This window comes from Pempheris klunzingeri, chromosome 3, assembly GCF_042242105.1.
Source record: "Pempheris klunzingeri isolate RE-2024b chromosome 3, fPemKlu1.hap1, whole genome shotgun sequence".
Taxonomy (NCBI): Eukaryota; Metazoa; Chordata; class Actinopteri; order Acropomatiformes; family Pempheridae; genus Pempheris; species Pempheris klunzingeri.
The window spans coordinates 6,650,356-6,671,934 of NC_092014.1; the positions used below are offsets into that span (position 1 = coordinate 6,650,356).

Sequence of the window (21,579 nt, forward strand, 5' to 3'; positions counted from 1 at the left end):
AAAAGGCCACTGGAGTCGAGGAGGTTCACAGTGACTTGATTTTTAAAAAAATTAGAACAAACAAAAAATGTTTGATCTGTATTCCTGTTTTTTATGTAAAATTATATTAACTTTACTGACATGCATGCTAATTTAAACAAAAGGGAAGCGAAGCGTGTAGGGGTGCTGCTGTTCAGAGCGATGACCCACGTTTCCATCTCTCTGAGGAGACCTTGAACAGGACGTGTTGACCAGCAAGCTGATAAATCAAACACTCAAAGTAACAAATATACAGATCACAAAAAGAACCTACATGTAGTTTCACATATTAGCATGTTAGAGACCTCATTTATTCTATCTGGTTCCTTGCCCCTCCACTGCATTTTGCAGACATTTTAACTGCAATAACTCAAATATACCTCAAATAACCCAATAAGTTGTGATGTTAGTGTTTAAACATGATATATTGGTGAGATGTACTGTTAGTACTTTCAGGTGGGAGGTTTTACTTCCCATCTGACTTGGAGAAGAAAATGGATCAAACAGAAAAGCAGGAACATTTCATTAACACTGTCTGAATGGATATATATCTTAACAGGACTGCACCCTGAAGAATCACACAGTTGTGTTAATGAAGCTAAAAAAAACATACACAAGAGAAACATGGAGCATCGAGGGATAAATATTAAGCTAATTTTCAAAAAGCACAACACAGAAACTGCATTTCATTCTCAGGTTGGAAAATCACCGCCAAATCGAGCGGCACTCATTTCACCTTCAGAAAGTTTTTACACCGCCTGCACTCTTATTCAGGTCGTTTCCCACTATCACTGATGTGTTTTCCAACCCACGGAGCCACTCTGTACATTTCAGCACCACACGCTCATCCACACCATAATTCTCTTCTTCCTCATATTCCACATCATCATACTTATGTTGCTCATTCAGAAGTGAGATTTTCACAATTGAGCTGATGTCTCCCAGTTCGGCATCAAAGTTGCTTTTAGCAGCAACTCTGCTGTTTGGAGTGCTGTATCTCTGTGCTGCTGGTTGGTGCCTTTTAGAGATGTTCTCCCTCCTGCGTCTGGAATCTGAGGCACTTCCAGAAACACCACCTCCACTTCCAGCATTTCTGGACGCTGAATGTTGATATCTCTCACTGTTCCTCCGCTGCAGCAGCAGGACAGCCTCAGGTGTGAGAGTCAGTGTGAAGCGGGTCTCCTCCTGATGCCTGACCCTCGTCTTCACCTCTGGTTCGCTCTTTACAGGGCTCTGGCTTGGGAGTTTGTGTTGCTGAGTCTTAGACAGGGACTCGCCCGAGCTTGAGGCAGGGATGCTGTCCGTTTGTGATGAAGGCAAAAATCTGTCCCTTCTCTTTGCAGGCAGCTCGGCTCCTGACACTCTTTTGCTGGTTGGCAGAAGACTCCTGGGTTGGTTCTTCTTCCCCAGTTGCTTGAGGTTCGAAGCCAGTCGCTCCTTCACTGAGCCACCTTTGTCGTTTCTTTGGACCTCCGACTTGGCCACAGTAGTTGTAGATAAAGCGTTGTTGATAAGTCTCTCCTTCCCAGTCAGTCCTGACACAGAGCGTGCAATCGACACAGGTGGTATGAATGGCATTTTGGCAACACACAGGACCAAATAGGAGAGGAGCTCAGTTTTATGTTTGAAATGATGGAAGAAAAATGAAGAGGGCAATAAGGAGGCAACGGATTTACTGAGGGAGGCAAGATACTCTGATGCATCCTCGGCCATGCAGGGGTTAGCGGTGTGTTGCTGCTGGGATCCGCCAGTGCTCATCTACCCTGGAATGACAGACAATCCTCACAGACACTTAAACGTGAGCAGCAGGGGGCGTGGCATGGCACGCTTCAAAAGGCGTGCATGGGCTCAGAGGAGGGTAATGATGGGTGTTGCAGCATCTCAAATGCTCATTACTCTTAGGCTCAAAGATCTAAAATAAACCCAGACCTCTAATCTTGTGGTGTCATCAGCAAGCGCACGTTTACTACACGCAGTGTAAGTACACATGAGGGCTTAATCCTCACAGGAGGTGGGAATCAGCATCTGTGGCAATGGTAAAATAAATGGAATCCAAGTTTAATTTAAGCGCCAAAGTTCATTCTCAACCTTGAATATAGTTGTTTAAACAATAAAGAAATAACTAAAAAGGCACACTTACTAGCTTTCTAGCTAGTTTTTATTTGTTTGAAGCAAAATTTACACAATCTGCCCATATCTGACTTTTAAAGGACAAACAACATGAAAGTATTGCCACAGAAAACATTTATTTGATTTTGTTACAAAATAGGATTAAAAAATTTTAAAATCTATAAATCCTAACTGAGTGAAACTAACAAGTTCTATATTAAACATTTAGACAAATACATCTATGTATTTAAAGTCATTCTGCCTGATTTGAGACAGTGCATGAAAAAGATTAACTCGTTGGTAGTTAAGAGTGTGTGTGATCATTCACAGCACGTCTTCCTGTGTATGTGGAGGACCCGTCGACAGCGAGGACAAGTGTGATAGGCATCCTTGAAATAGTTCACAAAAAATGGAATCAGGCAGCATCCAAGCAGCAACCTGTGAGACAGAAATCATACATCAGTCTTTGCCTGTTGAATGTGTCTGATGCTTGGTAATTACATAACCAGATTTGGCTGTTTGAATGAGTCTCTCCTCACCCGCACAACACAAACACAAGAGCCATGAGCCACGCGTAAGTCCCAACTTGGTAGGTGACCTGCGTGGTGACCCGAGTCTGGCAAGATGGGCATGTTGTCAGAGCTGGAGAGCGATACAGCTCCACTTCATAGCTTGCAAACTTCGGCCGAGGAGTAGATGGAGGGGGGGCAAATACTAGAGAGGGGACATGTGGGGGATGAAGAGGAATGCTCGTTTGCAGTGTGTAACATCACAGCAAAAGATTTTTCTATCTTACAACCAGCAGCCTAGCACTTTACATCATCTGATCAATGCTATATGAAGAGCTGGACTAGCAGATTATTATCATCCAAAAACAGAATTGTGTAAGTTTGTAAAAGAAAAGGGTGAGTTAAAATGTTTATGAATAATATTTTCAGATTGTTGCACGTTATCCCGTTCCATGTAAAGAGCAAAAACTACCAGAGGAATTAAATCCACAGTCACCACCATCACATTTAACACATGTGGTTTGTACATTTCCATAGTTTTGGACAGTCCAACACAATTAAAGGACAGACAGACAACTTACCTGCTCTGAACACTTAATGAAATCTAGACTTGAGGATAAAGGGATACAGGAAAGGACGTGATAAAGCAAATGTGACATTCAGGCCTTTCTTCTACATATTCAAAAATGGAGGCAGGTGTCAAGTGAACACGTACCTGATAGAGGTGAGTGAGTTTGGGTGGAGCAGCCAACTTCAGGAGAAAAGGAGAAGGAAGGAGGTGGTGGTGGAGGGCTGAAAGGTGAGTGAATATGGTAGATCCTCACATCTTGTCCTGCTTGACCCTCATCTGGGAAACACACATAAACACAACTGTCCAAAAGTGATAATGTTATTCTGTGTAAACAAGGTGTGAGGGTGTTTTACCTGGTAAAAAGTATGGTGGAGGGGTGGGAAACGGCTCATCCACTTTTGATAATGACTCCATTTAACAATGTAGTGACGCACCACAGAAAAAAAGGATGTGTTTTAACATTTGCAGCCAGCTGTAATTCATCTGTGGGCCTAGCAGGTGTGATGGAGAGATACTAATTGAAATCTCCTCTGATTGGTTTAAGAATCTTTTACCCACAAGTCAATAGCAGGATCATCTTAAAACAAGTCAGAAGTGATTTGGACAATCAAGATTGTTTGCAAGTAATTTTGAGGTCTCCCAATGTCATTGACTTTCTTAGATTTGAGAAGGTTTACATGTGTACTGTTGCCAGAAAATGCTATATAATGACACAATTAAACATTTTTGTATGATGTCCTCTCTAAAGGACACTGGATCACTAATCACAGTCTGATTTTTAATGCTTAACTTTGATTTGATCACTGATCTTTAGTGCTTGACTTTGCTGATCGCTGCAAAGGTACCTGCAAAAACAAGCACCACTGACATGATAGCTTTACTTAAAGCGGAGTTCAGTGGTGGATGCTGAAAGTTTAAATCCATCTGTGCCTGAACCAAGCAGACACCAGCACAGGATGAACAGGTTAAAAACACAGCTAATTTGTCCTCTTTGGGGGTCACATGAGCATAAAACTTCTGTGCCTGTTCCCCCCACCCTCTGTGCACTGTGTACAGTATTCAAATGAATTTAAATATTACATAATTCCATATCTTCTGTGTAACTTAGACAAAATGCAGCATGTAAGCACAATATCTTAAATCTAGATGTTTACACGTAGACTCAGGTAGTCCAATTAAGCAGGCCCCATCTTATGGCCCTTATTCTGATATTGTTAGTGGTGCATATTCCCATATTAGTAAAATAACAAACTACCATAAATCTACAGTAAACGTGGTTTTCAGGCGCTCTGTTGCAGATGATCATCTGGTAGGTGATGCAGCCTTTGCTCCCTCAGCTCACACACAACACTGACCTGCTGAGTTCAATGGGAGTTCAGTCCAAGCTATGGGCACTAGATGGTGGTGTTTTGTAACCGGTTATACCGCTTTGGGTGTTACTATTTGAGCCACTAGAGGAGCTCTTTCGGACTCATCGTAGTTGGTGTGGGGGGACTTCGATGTGAACGAGGTTTTCCAGTTGAATGTAACAGCTAGCGGGATGAGGCTAAGCTAGCTGTCAGCCAGGCATCCACGGGTTTTGCTGCCGAGTTAGCTACCGGATGCTCCCGGTCGTATCCTACTGGCCGTCTTGACATTCCCTCAACATTCCCGGACGAATTCGTGTCGACTGACCAGAGTCCGCGAATTCAGGTCCATTCCTGATCTAACCTTTCCCCGCTAGCGTAACTTAGCTCGCCGGCTAACGAGAGTGCACACTCGGAGAACCGGACTGACGAGGTAAGTTAGCAAGGAGGCTAGCGGAATGTAATGCTAATGGTGTAGCTATGATGGGGAGTAAAGGCATCTCCTCTAAGGAAAATCCGGGGTCAGATATTGATAAGGGGGGCCTTCTGGTCAACCCGTGGATAACAGCTCGTCCATATATTTGTCATTGTGACTAATCTGTCTGCCAGGCCTGTGTAACACCGGCGAACAGTTAGCGTTAGCTAGTGATTAGATGAACTTGCTAGTAACGTCAGTCATGTCATGCTAGTATTAGCTAACGATTTATCGAGTGAGGCAACTAATTTAGTCATGGTGTTATTATAGCAGCTAGCTAAGCAGTTCAACTCCACTTCATGAAAGTGTTTCAGCCTTCATGCCATGATAAAACAGAATGAGACTGAGGTGAAAGTAAGCTGGCTAATGTTAGCATGGTGATGTTATTTTAGCTAACATTAACGTTGAAGCAAGTAGAATCAGCCTATTCGTGTTTTGACTGATAGCTGATGCACCCAAGCTAATAAACGGAATGTGGGTATCCTTGCAATTAAGTTAGCAAACAGTTAACTGGTTGTCCCATTTGAGAAGTAATCAAACAGATTGTTTTACGTAAGCTGTCATCTGTGGAGTTTTAAAGCCGGCGGAGGCAAAGTTCAGCTGTTCAGCTCAGGGTTTGTTTGTCGCTAGATGCTAAACTAAGTTTTGCTGTGCGACTTCGCAGAGTTCCACTTAAGGACCACACCCAGACAAGATGTCCCTTCATCAGTTTCTGTTGGAACCCATCACCTGCCACGCGTGGAACCGCGACAGGACACGTAAGGCTCAAATAGTCCCTCCTTAATTAGAGAGCATCACTGCCTACTTGTACACAACATAGCAGATAATATGATGTTTTTGAGAATGAATGACTTTGGTATTCATGCGTACAACTCAATTTCAGCCGCAAGCACTGATATTGTTCCAGTGTTTGTATTCAGGATGTGTGAACTTTCACGTTGAATAGATTTAGTTTGGTATTTGGCAGATACCAGAAACTGGTCGAGCTTGTTTTTTAGCTGTACTTCATCTTGTTAACCTGCAGTTTTTTTGGTTTGCTTTTTTTCCTGCAGAAATTGCCATCAGTCCTAATAACCATGAAGTCCACATCTACAAGAAAAGTGGCAACCAGTGGGTTAAGACCCACGAGCTGAAGGAACACAATGGACACATAACAGGTATTTAATCAGTCTGCTTTAGACATGATTTTGAAACTTATTTTTAGTTAAGTAATGTGACATTTTACTCCTCTGTGGTCCTGTGACTAATTCACAAATAAAAAAAACAAATGTCTGGAACTGTCATTAACACTTCTTAGCATGCATTTAATGTGTGATTCTGAAAGATTTATCGATATAAAAGCTTATTCTGTAAAGGGTGTGCATCATAACTGCTTAATGATTATGACAAGAGACGGTCAGTAATTAGATAGTGTCTTTGGAATAATTTGTGTTTTTGTTGTCCGTCAGGTATTGACTGGGCTCCCAAAAGTGATCGCATAGTGACATGCGGAGCAGACCGTAATGCCTATGTGTGGTCGCAGAAGGAAGGGGTATGGAAGCCCACATTGGTCATACTCAGGATCAACCGAGCCGCCACCTTCGTCAAGTGGTCTCCACTGGAGAACAAGTTTGCAGTTGGTAGTGGTGCTCGACTCATCTCCGTCTGCTACTTTGAGTCTGAGAATGACTGGTGAGACTGTTTGTACAATCATGACATTTGGCAATGTATCTTCTGAAAACTGAATAGAATAACAGACTCAAGCTTACTGACAAATTGACTAAATTTGTGATTATTTTTGATAAAAGTTGTGATCAGGAATAGTAATTACTTCTTTTGCAGTTTAACAGATAGTGCGACACTTATAAGTGCAGTTTTATAGTTAGACGATCCTGTTTTGACCTTTAGTTTATCCATCTTTCCACCCACTTAACTATTAATTTATTATTTAATGGCACAGCAACCTGTTATTTGTCATCTTAAACCAAAGCGTGTATTTCAAAGTGACTGAAAAACCCACCACAACGCCTTGAAAGCTTCCAGCTCCGCACAATTCTGTTCTGTTGGTAGTTAGAATTAATGAATTTTACCCACTTGTTATAAGTCTCTCTGCCTGTCAAACCAGGGCTTCATTTTTGTTATGGGCACATATTTAGTGTTGAGAACTGACAATAAACTAAGTTCAGTTTTGCTGAACTACACTCACAAATTGTTGTCGTAATAGATCATTGAATTTAGATTTGGCTCATGGATAGAGATCCTGACCTGTTTTTACACTTGACATTAATGCTGTGGTTTTTCAAATGGTTCAGGTGGGTGAGCAAGCACATCAAGAAGCCAATCCGCTCCACCATCCTCAGTCTGGACTGGCATCCCAACAACATCCTGCTGGCTGCTGGATCATGTGACTTCAAATGCAGGTGAATGTCGTTGACGGTGAACTCAACAACAGATGAAGATTAAATGAATGAAAACATGCCAACATGTTCTCTCCCTCTTTTTCTGTCTGCTCTGTTATTTTGCTTTTAATCTCCCCACCCCTCCCACTCTGGCCTCCAGGGTGTTCTCAGCCTACATTAAGGAGGTGGAAGAGAAACCAGGTCCCACACCCTGGGGCAGCAAGATGCCATTTGGGGCTGTGCTAGCAGAATTTGGAGGAGCAGGTCTGTATCTGTGTCTCTTTATGTGATAGTAAAAGCCCTCTTTCATCTGAATTGTAGCAACCCTTTGAGCTAAACCAGTTTTGCCTTTTTATGCACTTTGTATCTGTTAGGTGGAGGGGGTTGGGTCCACTCTGTCTCTTTCTCAGCCTCTGGTAACCGCCTGGCCTGGGTCAGCCATGACAGCACTGTCACTGTGGTGGACAGCTCTAAGACTGCCAGGTATATTCATTTCTACACATAGAAAGATCTTGTTTGTGGTTATAACCAGCATGTTTCTCAGATGAAATGTGCCTTGTGGAGTTTCTTTTAAGCAGACATGTCATCACAAAACATTTGCAAAAACAGTATTTTTTAAGTATTTAATTAAGTATTTTAAATCCATGTTTTCTAGCTTGCAGACCACTTCACTGTCTTTGATCGAGCATTGCTGCTCTTTGTGGTATTTTACCGCCACTTGAGTGGCATACTTAAAAATCACTGGCAGAAACATCTGTTGTGTCAGCAGCGTCCATGTGCTCCCTCGCCCTTGCAGACGAGATAAACACCCACTCATAGAAAAACTGCTTTATAGTCCTACTAAAGGTAAAAAACTTAGAATACCTTGAATTAACAAAATAAAATATCAGGGATCATTTATCCAGTTAAGTTTTGTTGTCAACAACATGAATTAAGATAGAGAAATAAGTCAGAAATGATGTGGTTACTATAAATAAAGCAGAATTTGGCATGTTGCTGTGGGTGCAAATGTCAGAACAATACTCACTGTGACTAGAGTTTTCCAGTTGCAGTGAACTAGATGATGCCAGAAATGCAAACGGTATAAACAAAGTATTGACATGGGATAGGACTGGGGAATTTCACCTACTAATATAAGAGGACTCAGAACTGGACCTGATACCTTCTTGTTTTCTCATCAACTAAAAACGGAAAAGAAAAGGAGATACAATATTTACCCTCTAAATAAAACAGTGGGATGGGATAGAGAGATTACTCTTTTCAATCAACAGATGAGAGTAGATGAGGTGAATGTGTCCCAAGCAGTTTGATGATCTCCAATAAAAGAGTAACCACTTTCATAGAATTAAATATCTTGTTTTGTGCATTATCATGTTGAAAAAGCAATCCATCACACAAAAAACAACAAACGGTGGCCAAATTAAAGTGGTATTCCTTTCACTACATGAGAATACTTTTTGGTGTATCGATCACTGTACATAAGCCATGATCTGTAATCTGATCATCCAGTCACAGATGAGAAAGGTAAACCAGATCCAAGACTGCACTTACATAATGATACGCTGTTGTCAACAAATTGCAGGTGACATGAATTGAGTGGGAGGTGATTGAGACAAGTTCTGACTGGAAACCTGCACACACTGCAGCGATCAATTACTGTTTCGTTTGTGGTCACAGGACTGAGCACAGACATTGAGTTTCACAGACTCTAGCAGACTGCATGTTTTAACTGATTTTAAGTTCAATAAAACCAGTTGACACACATGATCATGATTAATTTGTATGTATGTATGTGTGTGTGTTTAGTCCCGCACAGCTGAAGACGGAGTTCCTCCCTCTCCTCAGTGTCATTTTTGTCTCAGAGAACAGTCTAGTAGCTGCGGTAAGAATAAAACATAAACACTCTTGCATGATTCTATGTACAAATAAGACAGTGAGTAAGGAACGTCATTTAAAATCTGTTTTCTGGACCTTCAGGGCCACGACTGCTGCCCCATGCTGTTCCGTTGTGACGATGGTGGAACGCTGACATTTGTGTCGAAGCTCGATCTCCCCAAGCAGAGTATCCAGAGGAACATCTCTGCCATGGAGCGCTTCAGGAACATGGACAAGAGAGCCACCACTGAGGACCGCAACACTGCCCTGGACACACTGCACCAGAACAGCATCACGTAAGTCTCACTAACGATGATCAGGGTAACATCTAGAAATTATCTTAAGACACCATCCCAAATTGTGTCCATTTTAGGTTTAGATACACACAGATGTTAAAATTGAGAGGTTGGTTAAAAAGTTGAAGTTAATCTCTAATCCAATTTTGTCAAATGTGTGGTTATTATTTAGAAATGTTGCCACAACAAGAGTTACTATGGAAGCTGCACTGCAGTGTTTGTACTGTACTGTTCTTAATGAGTAGCAACAACATGTTAGAATCACCTCTTAGTGTAATACAATACAATTCAACAGCACCGCAGCCTTTGAAAATGACCATTAAGTTGACTCAACACCTTTCTAAGATGGTAAGATGCATTTTGGCTGGATGTCCCTAATAAACTGGCACTAGTGGTATTTTAATCCCTAAAATAGATGTTGCATTATGTAACAAAAGTCTTGGCTGGAATACATAATGAGTTCTACATTCAATATATCATTGATATTACTCCCAGTCGTCTTTAATAAAAAAACGGGCTCTGCAAGGAATAAATTGAGTCAAACCTCTGTGTGCACCAGAGTGCTTTTAGAAAAGTAAATAGCCTGCGCTAAAATCAAGAGTTGTCTGTTTTTCTCAGTAGTTATAACACTGTACACTGCCTCACCCCATGTGAACAGTTTGCTTTAGTAGTTCTCACTGTACCTCACTGTCAGTAATGGTGGAGAAATGGTGACTATTTGCACTAAAATTGCTGTGTGACTACGGAGAACCGTAATGTGCTGCTGGAGCTCATTTGAATTAAAGCACTGATAATCAGGTCTGTTCAGCTTCCCATGTTTTCAAGCAACGAACCATTGTGTAAAAAGTACTAAAAAAAGATGTGAAGACAGTAGTGCAGTGATGCTAGAATAGGTATGGGGTGACTATGTACAGGTTCTATTACATACATTAGGTAGATGGATATGACAGGATATGGGTGTATGCAGTATATTAAGTATGTCTAGATTTGTACTTGTTTAACATAATATGATATATGTAATATGTTTAACAAACTGTTTTGAAATAAGTAGTTAAAGTGTAACTGGGTTATTTCATAGGGATTGGTTCTGACACTGTCAGATTTAAGTTTTCGATGGCCTGTGGGAAGTTCACTTTCAGATCTGTAATATGAAGTTAAAAGACAGCAGCTGGCTAGTTTAGCTTAGCACAAAGAATAGTAGGAACAACAAAGGGCTAGCTTAGCTCTGCTCAGGGTAATGAAGCTCTCTGAAATCTTACTTCTTGTTTGTCTAATCCATACTAACACCAAAGTGTAAAACAACATGCTGTGGTTTTTCAGACTGGTCCATTAAGGATCCACACTTTGTCTTTACCATCACATCTTGTCATTGCAATATAGTGAAATCAATCTTTGTTATTTTCAGTCTCATAACTTTTTCACCTGTTTTAAAACGGCCTCTTACGCATCTACATGTCTGCTCCTCAGCCAAGTGTCTATCTATGAGGGAGACAAAAGGGATTGTCGCAAGTTCTGCACCACGGGCATTGATGGAGCGATGACCATTTGGGACTTCAAGGTACAAACAAACAAACACACACACACACACACACACACAGGATCAGCCATCCTCCTCAGAAACTCGTTTTCCCAGATCTCCTGGCTCTAACTCTCTCATGTGTCTCTGTGTTTACCTCCTCAGAGTCTAGAAGCTTCTATCCAGGGTCTCCGCATCATGTGAAGAAATCTTACGAATGAATGAAGAGACGCTGCGGCCTCACTTCTCCCCCCCGCCCTCAGTCCTCCCTCCCTCTGCCCTCTCCACCCCCCCCCCCCTCCCCCTTGTGCTCCTGCGACGCAGCCAGTAACATGCATAACTGCCCACCTTATCGAGTGTCTGCTGAAGCACTGATCAGACCATAACACACTCTTGTGGGTGTGGGAAAACACTCACACGCACACTAAAGTACACAAACACGCATACACACTACACACACTACACACACTACACACACACACACTGAGCTGACGTGTGACATCACTGTTGATTTTTTTTTTTTCTTTTTTCTTTGTTTGTTTTTAAATGAAGGTTAACCAGGTGTCAAAGTGGGAAGGTCCTCTGACACGTATTAAAACGTGACGTGAAATGTGTGTTTTTATGTTCTCTAACCTCCTGTACCAAAAGTTGAACACTAAAAGGTGTGTTTTATCCAAAAGTCAGACTGTACTTCACCACAGATCAACCTAAACATGACTTCTGAATATCAGTGTCAAGTAGATCGGAGGACGTGATGATGTACTTGGTGTACTTTAAACCGGAGTTATTGATATTCTGAAGTCACGTGGCTGGTTGGCTGTAGAGAGCTGTACAGGATCTGATGGTGGAGAGAGAAAGCAGCTGTCTAAGCTCTGCGCAGAGTCACGGCTGTCCAGCACTCGGCTCTGTAGCTACTACACTAAAACCACACAAGATGGAGGATTTCTATGTAACTGATCATGAGGTAGACATGAAATAAAGATGAAATACATTTACAGTACACAAGTCACTGGACTGTTCTCTTCCTTTGTCTCTCAGAGATAGTGGGTGGATAGCAGTCGTTTTGAGCAGTTGTATATTGATTAAATCCAAGATTCAGAGTATCTGCTAGAAAGATGTGTTTCCTGAAACATAAGATGGAAAATGACCAAGTAACAATCCTGTTTTTTGTTTATAGAGTTAATAGTACATCTTTAATAGATTGGCTTAAATTACTCACTGAGGCAGCTGGAGAAGACCCTTGAAACTTAAATAGTGCTTCTTATCATAACGCTTCTAAGCAGACATCTTTTTTATACTCTGTTACTTTTTGAACAAGATTAAGAGTCATGCTAGCAGCTCTGTGAGGTTATGCTTAGTACATCTGTGTTTTAAACTAAATGCTAATATACTGATGTTTAGCAAGTATAATATTTACCACTTTAAGTAGAGTTTCGATAAAAGATCAGATCTAATGACCAACATCCCTCCTTAAGCCATGCCGCAAGAAATGCAGACAAAAAAATAAAATAAATACATGAAACTGTTACAGGGTAAAATAAATAAGTACAAGTAACAGACTGTTAACAGTAAATAAGTTCATGAATACAGTAACGAGGGCAAATTTACTTGGTGTTAAAGGTTACATTCCTAAAACTACTGTATTTGTGTCATTAAGGTGTCTGCCTCCTTAATACAAAGTATTAATCAATCTTTTCTTTCAGATTTACATTTAAATTATTAGAATAAAAAAAACTGCCAGAATCAAACTATTGGAATCAAAAATAGATAAATAAAATCAAATAGAATTTGGGTTTGTGAAGGACTGTTGAATTAAGGCAGCTCAGGCCCATTGTAAGTCCTTATTGTGCCAAAAAAACTGAGAATACAGAGAATTTGCCTTGTTTGAAACACCCACTCTCCACATATCCATTGTCTGTCAAGCAATATGTTGTATTTATTGTTTGTCTGTCAATGTTTCCTTCTCAGCCCCAAATGGAAGTTAGGAGAAGAGGAAAAATCCACACAAGCACTGAAAAGTGTCCAACCTTAGACAACATTCACTGCTTATTTTACATTTCAAGACAAAAAGTGAGGGAGAAAGCATGAGAGCTTAGAGTTGGGCAATCTGAGCTGCCTAAAATAAATAAATATATCTGAAAATACAAGAAACAGGAGCGAATTTATTGTATAGTCAACAACTTCTTCTGACACCACCCTTTCTTCCCCCTTTTTCCAGTTCGCTTTTCTTCCCTCCCCTTTTTCTTGTTCCTCTTTCTTTATGCAGAAGTGAGCATACGTCCCTCCCCCTTCTGTTCCGTGTCTTTCATGCTCTACAAGTTTTTTTTTTTTTACCTCCCCCTCACTTTCTACCTCCTCCTCTTTGCAGAACATTGCATTGTGTTCATGCTCCTCCCTCTCATCCTAGTTTTACCGAAGCAAAAAGTTCACCTCTTTTCACTTCTGCTTCTGTTAAAAATTAAAAGTTTGCCCACAGGTTTAAAATGTTACGTCCATGATCTTTTCTGCCTCATGCGTAAGCCTGCACAAACTTCCTGTATGTCTCCTCTTCTGTACTTCTCTTTACCCTCCTCCACTTCCCCCTCTGACCTCTCCTCCCTCTCTTCAGCTCAGCCTCTCTCTTCCTGAGCTCACTCTGTCGTTGGCGTTCGCGTTGACTGGCCAGAGTCCGCGAGCTGAACACCCTCATCTTTATTTGATCTGCCACCTTCCTCTGCCTCTCCCCACTCTTTCTTCTTTCTCTCCCTATCCTCATTCTGCAGCTATTCACCCATTCATCTCTGTCCGGCCCTCAGGGTAAGTAGCCTAGAAAATGTTTAACAGTTGACTGAGTATGCTTTGACATGTCAGTAATGCGTGCACACACACACACGCACGACACATACACACACACTTTGTAAGTGAAAATACATTTTCAGGAAAAAGCCAAGTGTGCAACAGGCACTCCAGCCCACTCACACTCACTCAGAGCACAGAAGTGTGTTATTATGTGAAATTTGTCTTTAAATTAGTGCTTGTGAAATAACTGACTCTGATAGAGACGCTTGTCTTTATTTCCTGGTTGTGTGCTCTAGCTGTAAAGTGTACGGTTTGTTTGGGGGATGTGTGTTACCCTTGACCTCCATCATTCCTCTCATGCCTCTGAAAGTCTGGATTTCATTAACACAACCTGAGGAAGATTCATGCAGTGTGGTTTTCGGTGCATACAAGGTTAAAATCAGCTGACTTGCTTCTTAAAGTCCTTCAGATAGTCTGGACCATCTGACTGGTTCTTAATAAAATAGTTCTGTAGATTTAATCTAGATTGTATCTTTGTTGTGTATTTTCTTTCCCTTTTGTCTTCTTCCTTCTTAACATATAACAATCTGGTAACTTCTGTTTTTTCAGACTCGACTGTTATCTGCCGATAGCCCACCAGCCACTGGTTCTTCACACCACTTCCTGATCTGCTTCTAACATCTGATTGGCCATGGCGTACCATAGCTTCCTGCTGGAACCAATTAGCTGCCATGCCTGGAACAAAGATCGGACCCGTGAGTCTGCCCGCCTTCTCTGATTGGTCACTCAGTGGTCCTGAGTCGTCTGATCCATAAACTGGACCCTGTTTATATCACAGACATCATGGAACATCTTGCTTCACGTAAAGTCTGCACCATAGAAAAAATAGTAGAGGCTTGTGATTGGCTCCCAGGTGGAAGAAGGTATTTCCTGTTTCCTGTAACAGTGAGGGTGGTGTCTGGGGGCCTCTCTGAGAGGCTTTTGTGCTCTGTTAGCTGCAGGAAACTGCCATATTTGGCTGTTTCGATCAGCGCTTTGGTTTCTGGGCAAAGCGGATGTAACAGGCAGCTGTGATCCAGTCATACAGTCATACAGTTGTAGTTTCACTCAACATGCACGCAGAACATTTTAGTTTGCTTAGCTTCTTGGCTGAACACTCTCGCAAAAAAAAACAAAAATGCACACTAATGCACCCACACTGCTGCTCTCAGACAAACACTGCCTCTGACTCATCTGCTGACTACAACATGTGCAGGGTTTGCTACAACATTATGGGAAGGAAGGTTGCAGTTCCCGCACACTGTCTATTTAAAGATACCATGTGTCTTTGCACTGCCTGCAGGCAGATACATACTGTATTTCTCCAGTTTTCTCTGTTCTCATGCACCCAGTCGGCTGCTCTGTGTTCCGCTCCACTGATCAGCCCGTCTTAAACGTCTCTTATCAATCACCCTGTACTTTGTCCTCATACTGATGAGTTCCTTGTTGATATGTTTCACTTGATTTGCAGTCCCTTCTCTGCTGTGGCACAGTGTGCTTAAACGTGTTTTTGTGCTTCAGAGATCGCCCTGTGCCCCAACAACCACGAGGTCCACATCTACAAGAAAGATGGGACCAAGTGGAGCAAGATCCATGAGTTGAAGGAGCACAACGGGCAGGTGACAGGTGAGACACACTCATAGATACAGTGATTTATGTGATTTATGGTAATGGTGATGCATTTCCTTGCTGCAAACAGTGTTAAATCTATACATGCCATTTTAAATCATGTCCAGAAGTAATAATACGAAAGTAAAAATTTAACAGAATAGCTTGACACTTATTTGTCTACTTGTTTAGAGTTACCACTTTACAGTAAGTATGAATCTGGAGCCAGCAGCTGGTTAGCTTAGCTTAGCACAAAGACTGGAAACAGAGTGACCAGTGGTAACAAAATCCACCTCCCCAATTAACACATTATACTTTGATTATTTGATCCAAACAAAAACCAACATGTAAAAATGACAGTGTGGTTTTACATTGGTGAAGAGTTGACTTCACCAATGCTATTACATCCAACTTACATATCACTTCTTAAATAGAGAAAAAACACTTGGAATGTATATCTGAAACATTTTGGCTGTTTATTTGGAGGGTTGCTCTTCCAATCATTATTGGCACCTAGTTGTTGTTCCTCTTGAGCTGGAAAGCAGTTTTTGCCTCTGCCAAGGCATCTATCTTCTCAAGTTACTCCTGGCAAGAAAGCAAATAAATATCTCTCCTAAAGTGTTAAATTGTTCCTGACATGCTTCATGCTGGCCTCACAGAGGTAGATTCTCAACAACTCAACAAGAGTTTTTTTCCCCTGCAGGTATTGACTGGGCTCCTGACAGTAACCGTATAGTTACTTGTGGAGCTGACCGTAACGCCTACGTGTGGACCCTAAAAGAGGGCACATGGAAGCCCACTCTGGTCATCCTCCGGATCAACCGTGCGGCTCGCTGTGTGAGGTGGTCGCCACGAGAGAACAAGTTTGCTGTAGGCAGCGGCTCACGCCTCATCTCCATCTGCTACTTTGAGCAGGAAAACGACTGGTGAGGTTTTAGAGGACAGCTGTCTGCCCCGAATCTACATGAAACGCTGCATTTGATTATCAGGAGCCACACATTTGGAGAATCTAATGTGCTGTGTGGTTGCCTATAGGTGGGTGTGTAAGCACATTAAGAAGCCGATCCGCTCCACCATCCTCAGTCTGGACTGGCATCCCAACAATGTCCTGCTGGCTGCTGGATCCTGTGACTTCAAATGCAGGTACAATGAATCAAAAGAGGTGCACAGATGTGCTACTACACTTGTGAGGACATCTTAATGTCTACATTTAACCCTTACAATGACTACTTCTACTTCTGTCTACTCTGTACATGTGGTACCTTTTGCATTTCTGTACATTGTGGAAGGAGGTATTTCTCCCTTTTCATTCTTCCTGAGGTTTCTCCCAATTCTTTCCATAAAAAGCTTTTTTGTGGCAATTTTCCTTTTTTTGAATAGAGGTTTTGAGGATGAATTGTATCCTGCACTGTACAGATTTTAAAGCCTTCTGAGAGAAAGGTTAATTTGACTTAGCCCCCAGTTGTAACCCAACGAAATCAAACTCATAGACTATTGAGATGAGAAGTTAATCACACACAGACGTCGTGTTGAGCTTCATTATGCCCGAGTTTATTCTTCAGCTGAGGAACTCATGAGACCATCTGATTGTACTAAAGCAGTTACCAACAATATTTACCCAAAATGTCAGTCATCATTTTAACCACAAAGAAACCATCATGCAAAGCAAACCCTACTTTTGTCACTCTAAACCCCCAAATTGAAGCATAGGGTTGAAACATCAAGAATGCCCATTCCTGTGCATATGTCTACAAATAATGTGTGAGAATGTGGTCTAACTACTAACATAGACATAAACCAGGCTTAACTCCTTGCCTAATTTAAATTGTATGTCCATATCCCTAATCATGTCCCAGAAAACAATCATCACATCATACATTTATGTCATTTTCATACAGAAGAACAGGGACAAGAGCACACAAATACAGTGTAAAGACAGCACAGAATAAATGATAAATTAACTATGCACTATGGATTGCTTCTCTCTTCCTGGTATCTTACTTACATCCTGACCCCTCTCATCCTCGCCCACAGGGTGTTCTCAGCCTACATCAAGGAGGTGGAGGAGAAGCCCGGCCCCACTCCCTGGGGCAGCAAGATGCCGTTCGGGGAGATGTTGTTTGAGTCCGGAGGGACTGGATCAGTAAGTCAGGCTTCATGTGGAGGCGGTGGTTGGGTGCACAGCGTGTGCTTCTCACACTCCGGCAACCGCCTGGCCTGGACCTCCCATGACTCCACTGTGTCCGTTGCAGAGGGAGGCAAGGCCAGCACGTAAGAGAGGGCGAGGCAGCATACCAGTGTGTCTGGGTGTGTTTGTGTCTGTGTGTTGTGGCCGTGCACTCTAACCTTTGTAATGACTCCACAGGGTGAACAGCCTGAGCTCCGAGACGCTTCCTCTGCTGTGTGTCACCTTCATTACCGAGAACAGCTTAGTAGCAGCTGTGAGTATTCAGTACATAACCGGTGTTTATTCTTAGCATGCTCACTTCTTAATGAATCAGTTTAGTCCAATTTAATCACATTTACTCATTTTCTGCATGTCAGACTGACTGAAATCCATTCAACAAGAGAACCAAATGTGCAATACTAACTGACTTACTTATACAACTTATACAGCCAACACATATCAGCACTGAGCCTTCATCTAAACCCTGATTCATTAAGTGTTGTTGTCATTCATATTTATTTGTTTATGTTTAATCTAGTTGAGGGATGGGTTATATGGTCTCTGGGGAAAAAACACTAGTAATGTGGGTAAGAAGGTCAAGCAGGTAGAGGTATTCATTTTGGTTTCACTCAGCTACAAAAGCCACTCTTGATGAACAGTGGCCACAGGTGGCAGTTACAGGATAAAGTGATATTGAATTTTTCTCATTTTTCCAAGATTATCTTGAGTCATCAATGAGGCACCCTGGTGGCCCAGGGATTTAAAGGCCCTGAGTGCTACCATGTGTGTTTTTAGATATTTTGGCTGATTACATCTATACTAAAGTTCAAAGTGTTCAAATCTATACTGGGATGTGCAAGAGATCAGCGAACTATACTACCTGAAAGAAAAGAGAAGAAAATAAATTAAGGGAACAGATATATTTTAAATAAGCATAAATAGGCATATAAACATTGCCTTTATGCTTCAAATCATTCTAACATGAGTCCTCTGTAGCTAAACAAACAGTGCCCACCTAACTTTTATGATAGACTGTGGTGCCATTCTACAAATATGTCTTTTATTCTTTTTAGTTGTATATTTGGAACAATACAGGTGTAAGTAGATTGGACTGATAGTATATCCATATACAGTGCCTTCCTGACTGCATCCTAATGTGTTTCTGCTCCTCCAGGGCCATGACTGTTACCCGGTGCTGTTTGTGTATGACAGTGCCAAAGGCAGCCTGACATTTGGTGGCAAGCTGGACGTTCCTAAACAGGCGGCCCAGAAGGGCATCAGTGCCAGGGAGCGTTTCCAGAACCTGGACCGCCGGGCCTCTGAGACCCAGAGCACAGAGAAGGACCTGAACACCCTGCACAAGAACAGCATCAGGTAGGCAAACAAAACAGATTTCAGATTTGTCTTTTTCTTATGTAAAGCATCATCACCTTCTCTGTTGAACAAGGTTTTTAGAAATATTACACGCCTGTGAAGTTGAGTTTAACTCGTCTTACAACATTATTGCAGCCAAATCTCAGTGCTGGAAGGAGGACGAAACCAGTGCACCAAGTTCTGCACCACCGGCATGGATGGAGGAATGGGCATCTGGGATGTCAAGGTAACAGACACACAAGACACACATACAAACACATTGCACAAGCTACACTGATACGCTAAAACGTTTATTTGTGTGCTATTCTATTGATGCCATGTTTTCCCAGCCATCATGTGAACATTGATTCAATATTTCACTCTTTTTTTCAGAGTCTGGAGTCTGCAATGAAGAACCTGAAGATAGTCTGAACCAAAGTTTACATTACCTTGCCCATATCATATATTAGCTTCTGGAGATATGAAGAAAACTGCTGCCTTATTACACAAAGCTTCTCAGCTCTATTTTAATCAGGTATTTTTTTATATACAAGTTAAACGATCAGACTCAGGTCAGACAGTGTCTGTAGTCCCTCTGAAGCTCTTTGCTGAGCTCGTTAAACTCAACACTGTACACAGAGGGACTGACCACAGGTCTGCAAATGGTACTTAGTGAGTTAGATTAGTATAATCAGAGAGCTCAGTCTGAGCTGAATGCTTAAAGCTGGAATTTTATATTAATCACGATGAAAGCTACAGTATTTGTTAAAAGCTTATGCTGGTCATAATATGCATTTAATAAATGATTGCTGTTACAGTGCTCAATGATGCTTGGTTCATTACAGGTCTGTGTGTGTGTGTGTGTGTGCGTGACAAGGCCAAAGCTCAAGCTCACTGTTTCTGGAAATCTGGAGGTTTTAACAACATGAGGAAGTCCATTTTTGACGCCAGAAATCAGCAGTTAAGAGACCATCTCAGCTCTCAGAAAGTCCACCTACGAGCTTATTGTAGAGATGCTGTTGTTTGAACATGTGCAGTTTTAAACAGAGCAAAACGCAGAACATTGGATTTGACATTGTTTTGACTCAACAGATCATGATCTGATTTAGTATTCATCCTGGTGTTGTGGAGAAGGCTATTAGACTGTGCTGTGAGACGATAAAACATACAATTAATTGTTTTCTCTTTTAAAAGAAATATTTTTTGACAACCAATAGACACTTAGAAGACGCATGAAGACAGAGAAAAAGAATACGACAAGATCCCTCCTTATTCCCTACCTGTGTAATAGCGTCTTCTGGCTGGCTTTTGTACTGAATAAATTATAACCTATCCAACCATGAAAGTAACCTTGTAAGTCTTTTAGATTACATGTGAGAACTCTTCCAGAGGCCAGCAAGAAGTTTTGTTGCTGCTGTCGGACCTGAGAGATACAGTACACTCTTCGCTGTAATCATGATAAATTAAGTAGACACGTAGGTGGGAAACAAGGAATATTCTCACCACTTTCCAGGCCACTAGTCACGCCATCTGAGCAGGAACGTCTGCTCCTTGAAAGACACTTCTGGCTCCAAAAAACCAACACAGCTTCCTGTTGAAAACGTCTAGCCTCCGATAACCATAGACGTCTATAGAGAACTGGAGTCAGCACTGGAGGCAGGGCTCCGTTCATTCCTATGAAAGTTAAAGCTAAGTTTGACTTTCCAGTTGTAAAAGTACCCAGATCTTCTGCATTCTCTCCTATAGAGAATGTGTACTAGTGTCTCGGGTCGTCAAGCCAGCTAGCCATACACTAATCTGAATGAGGATGAAATGATTTAATCATGCAGATCTTCTAGACTTTCTTCTGATGGTGAAACGAATCATCTTGCTGGGGTTGTGACTCTCAAAAAACTGTGTCAGCCAAACCATAGACTGTATATTAGAAATAGAAATAACCAACGTCACGTCACGCGTACGTTTGAGGGCCACAGTTTTGAAGCCTCAAGTTTGGCTTTACGGACGCCGCCATCTTGGTTTCACAGCTGCCGCCATCTTGGTTGTTTGAAACCAGAAGTGACATTAGTTTCACAAAGCGAGACTGTGATTGGTTAGTCACAACCAAAAGCCCAAAAGCACTCCCTGCCTTCATTCATTCAAACTTTATTTTGCAACCAGCAGAGTCGCCCCCTGTTGTCCATTAGAAAGAGTGTTGGTATAAGACACTTCTACACTGGCTTCACTTTACAGATTTGGAAGCCGCGTCCGCCTCTTTTATACAGTCACTGATCCAAACCCAACCGAGATGACCCTGATGACATCAGTATGATGACATCATACATCAGTATGATGTCATCTGAGTTATTTTTATTTTTCCTTTATAATTGACAAAGACCCTCCAGAGCCACATTGCATTACTACACTGCTTTTAGTGACTAGGAAATTGACCTGGACACCCCCCATGTCTCATCATCATCATCATCATCATCATCATCATCATAATCATATTATTATTATATCATCAACCAGCCTCCAACTCCGCGCCTGCAGCTCCACCTGGAG

General features: G+C 41.7%; 2 protein-coding genes across 2 annotated transcripts; both read left to right on the forward strand.

The window, feature by feature from the left end:
* Window positions 1-4,704: 4,704 nt before the first annotated feature.
* arpc1a (actin related protein 2/3 complex, subunit 1A) lies at window positions 4,705-12,098 on the forward strand. Its single transcript, XM_070827963.1, has 11 exons — window positions 4,705-4,986; window positions 5,693-5,786; window positions 6,081-6,185; window positions 6,477-6,699; window positions 7,320-7,427; window positions 7,567-7,670; window positions 7,781-7,889; window positions 9,213-9,288; window positions 9,384-9,577; window positions 11,045-11,135; window positions 11,259-12,098. Exons 2-11 carry the CDS (start codon window positions 5,723-5,725, stop codon window positions 11,295-11,297), a joined length of 1,113 nt encoding a protein of 370 aa, XP_070684064.1. The 5' UTR covers window positions 4,705-4,986; window positions 5,693-5,722; the 3' UTR covers window positions 11,298-12,098.
* Window positions 12,099-13,718: 1,620 nt separating this feature from the next.
* arpc1b (actin related protein 2/3 complex, subunit 1B) lies at window positions 13,719-19,863 on the forward strand. The gene is made up of 10 exons (XM_070827960.1): window positions 13,719-13,889; window positions 14,481-14,626; window positions 15,432-15,536; window positions 16,222-16,444; window positions 16,554-16,661; window positions 17,553-17,789; window positions 17,884-17,959; window positions 18,860-19,059; window positions 19,195-19,285; window positions 19,432-19,863. Exons 2-10 carry the CDS (start codon window positions 14,563-14,565, stop codon window positions 19,468-19,470), a joined length of 1,143 nt encoding a protein of 380 aa, XP_070684061.1. The 5' UTR covers window positions 13,719-13,889; window positions 14,481-14,562; the 3' UTR covers window positions 19,471-19,863.
* Window positions 19,864-21,579: the final 1,716 nt, after the last annotated feature.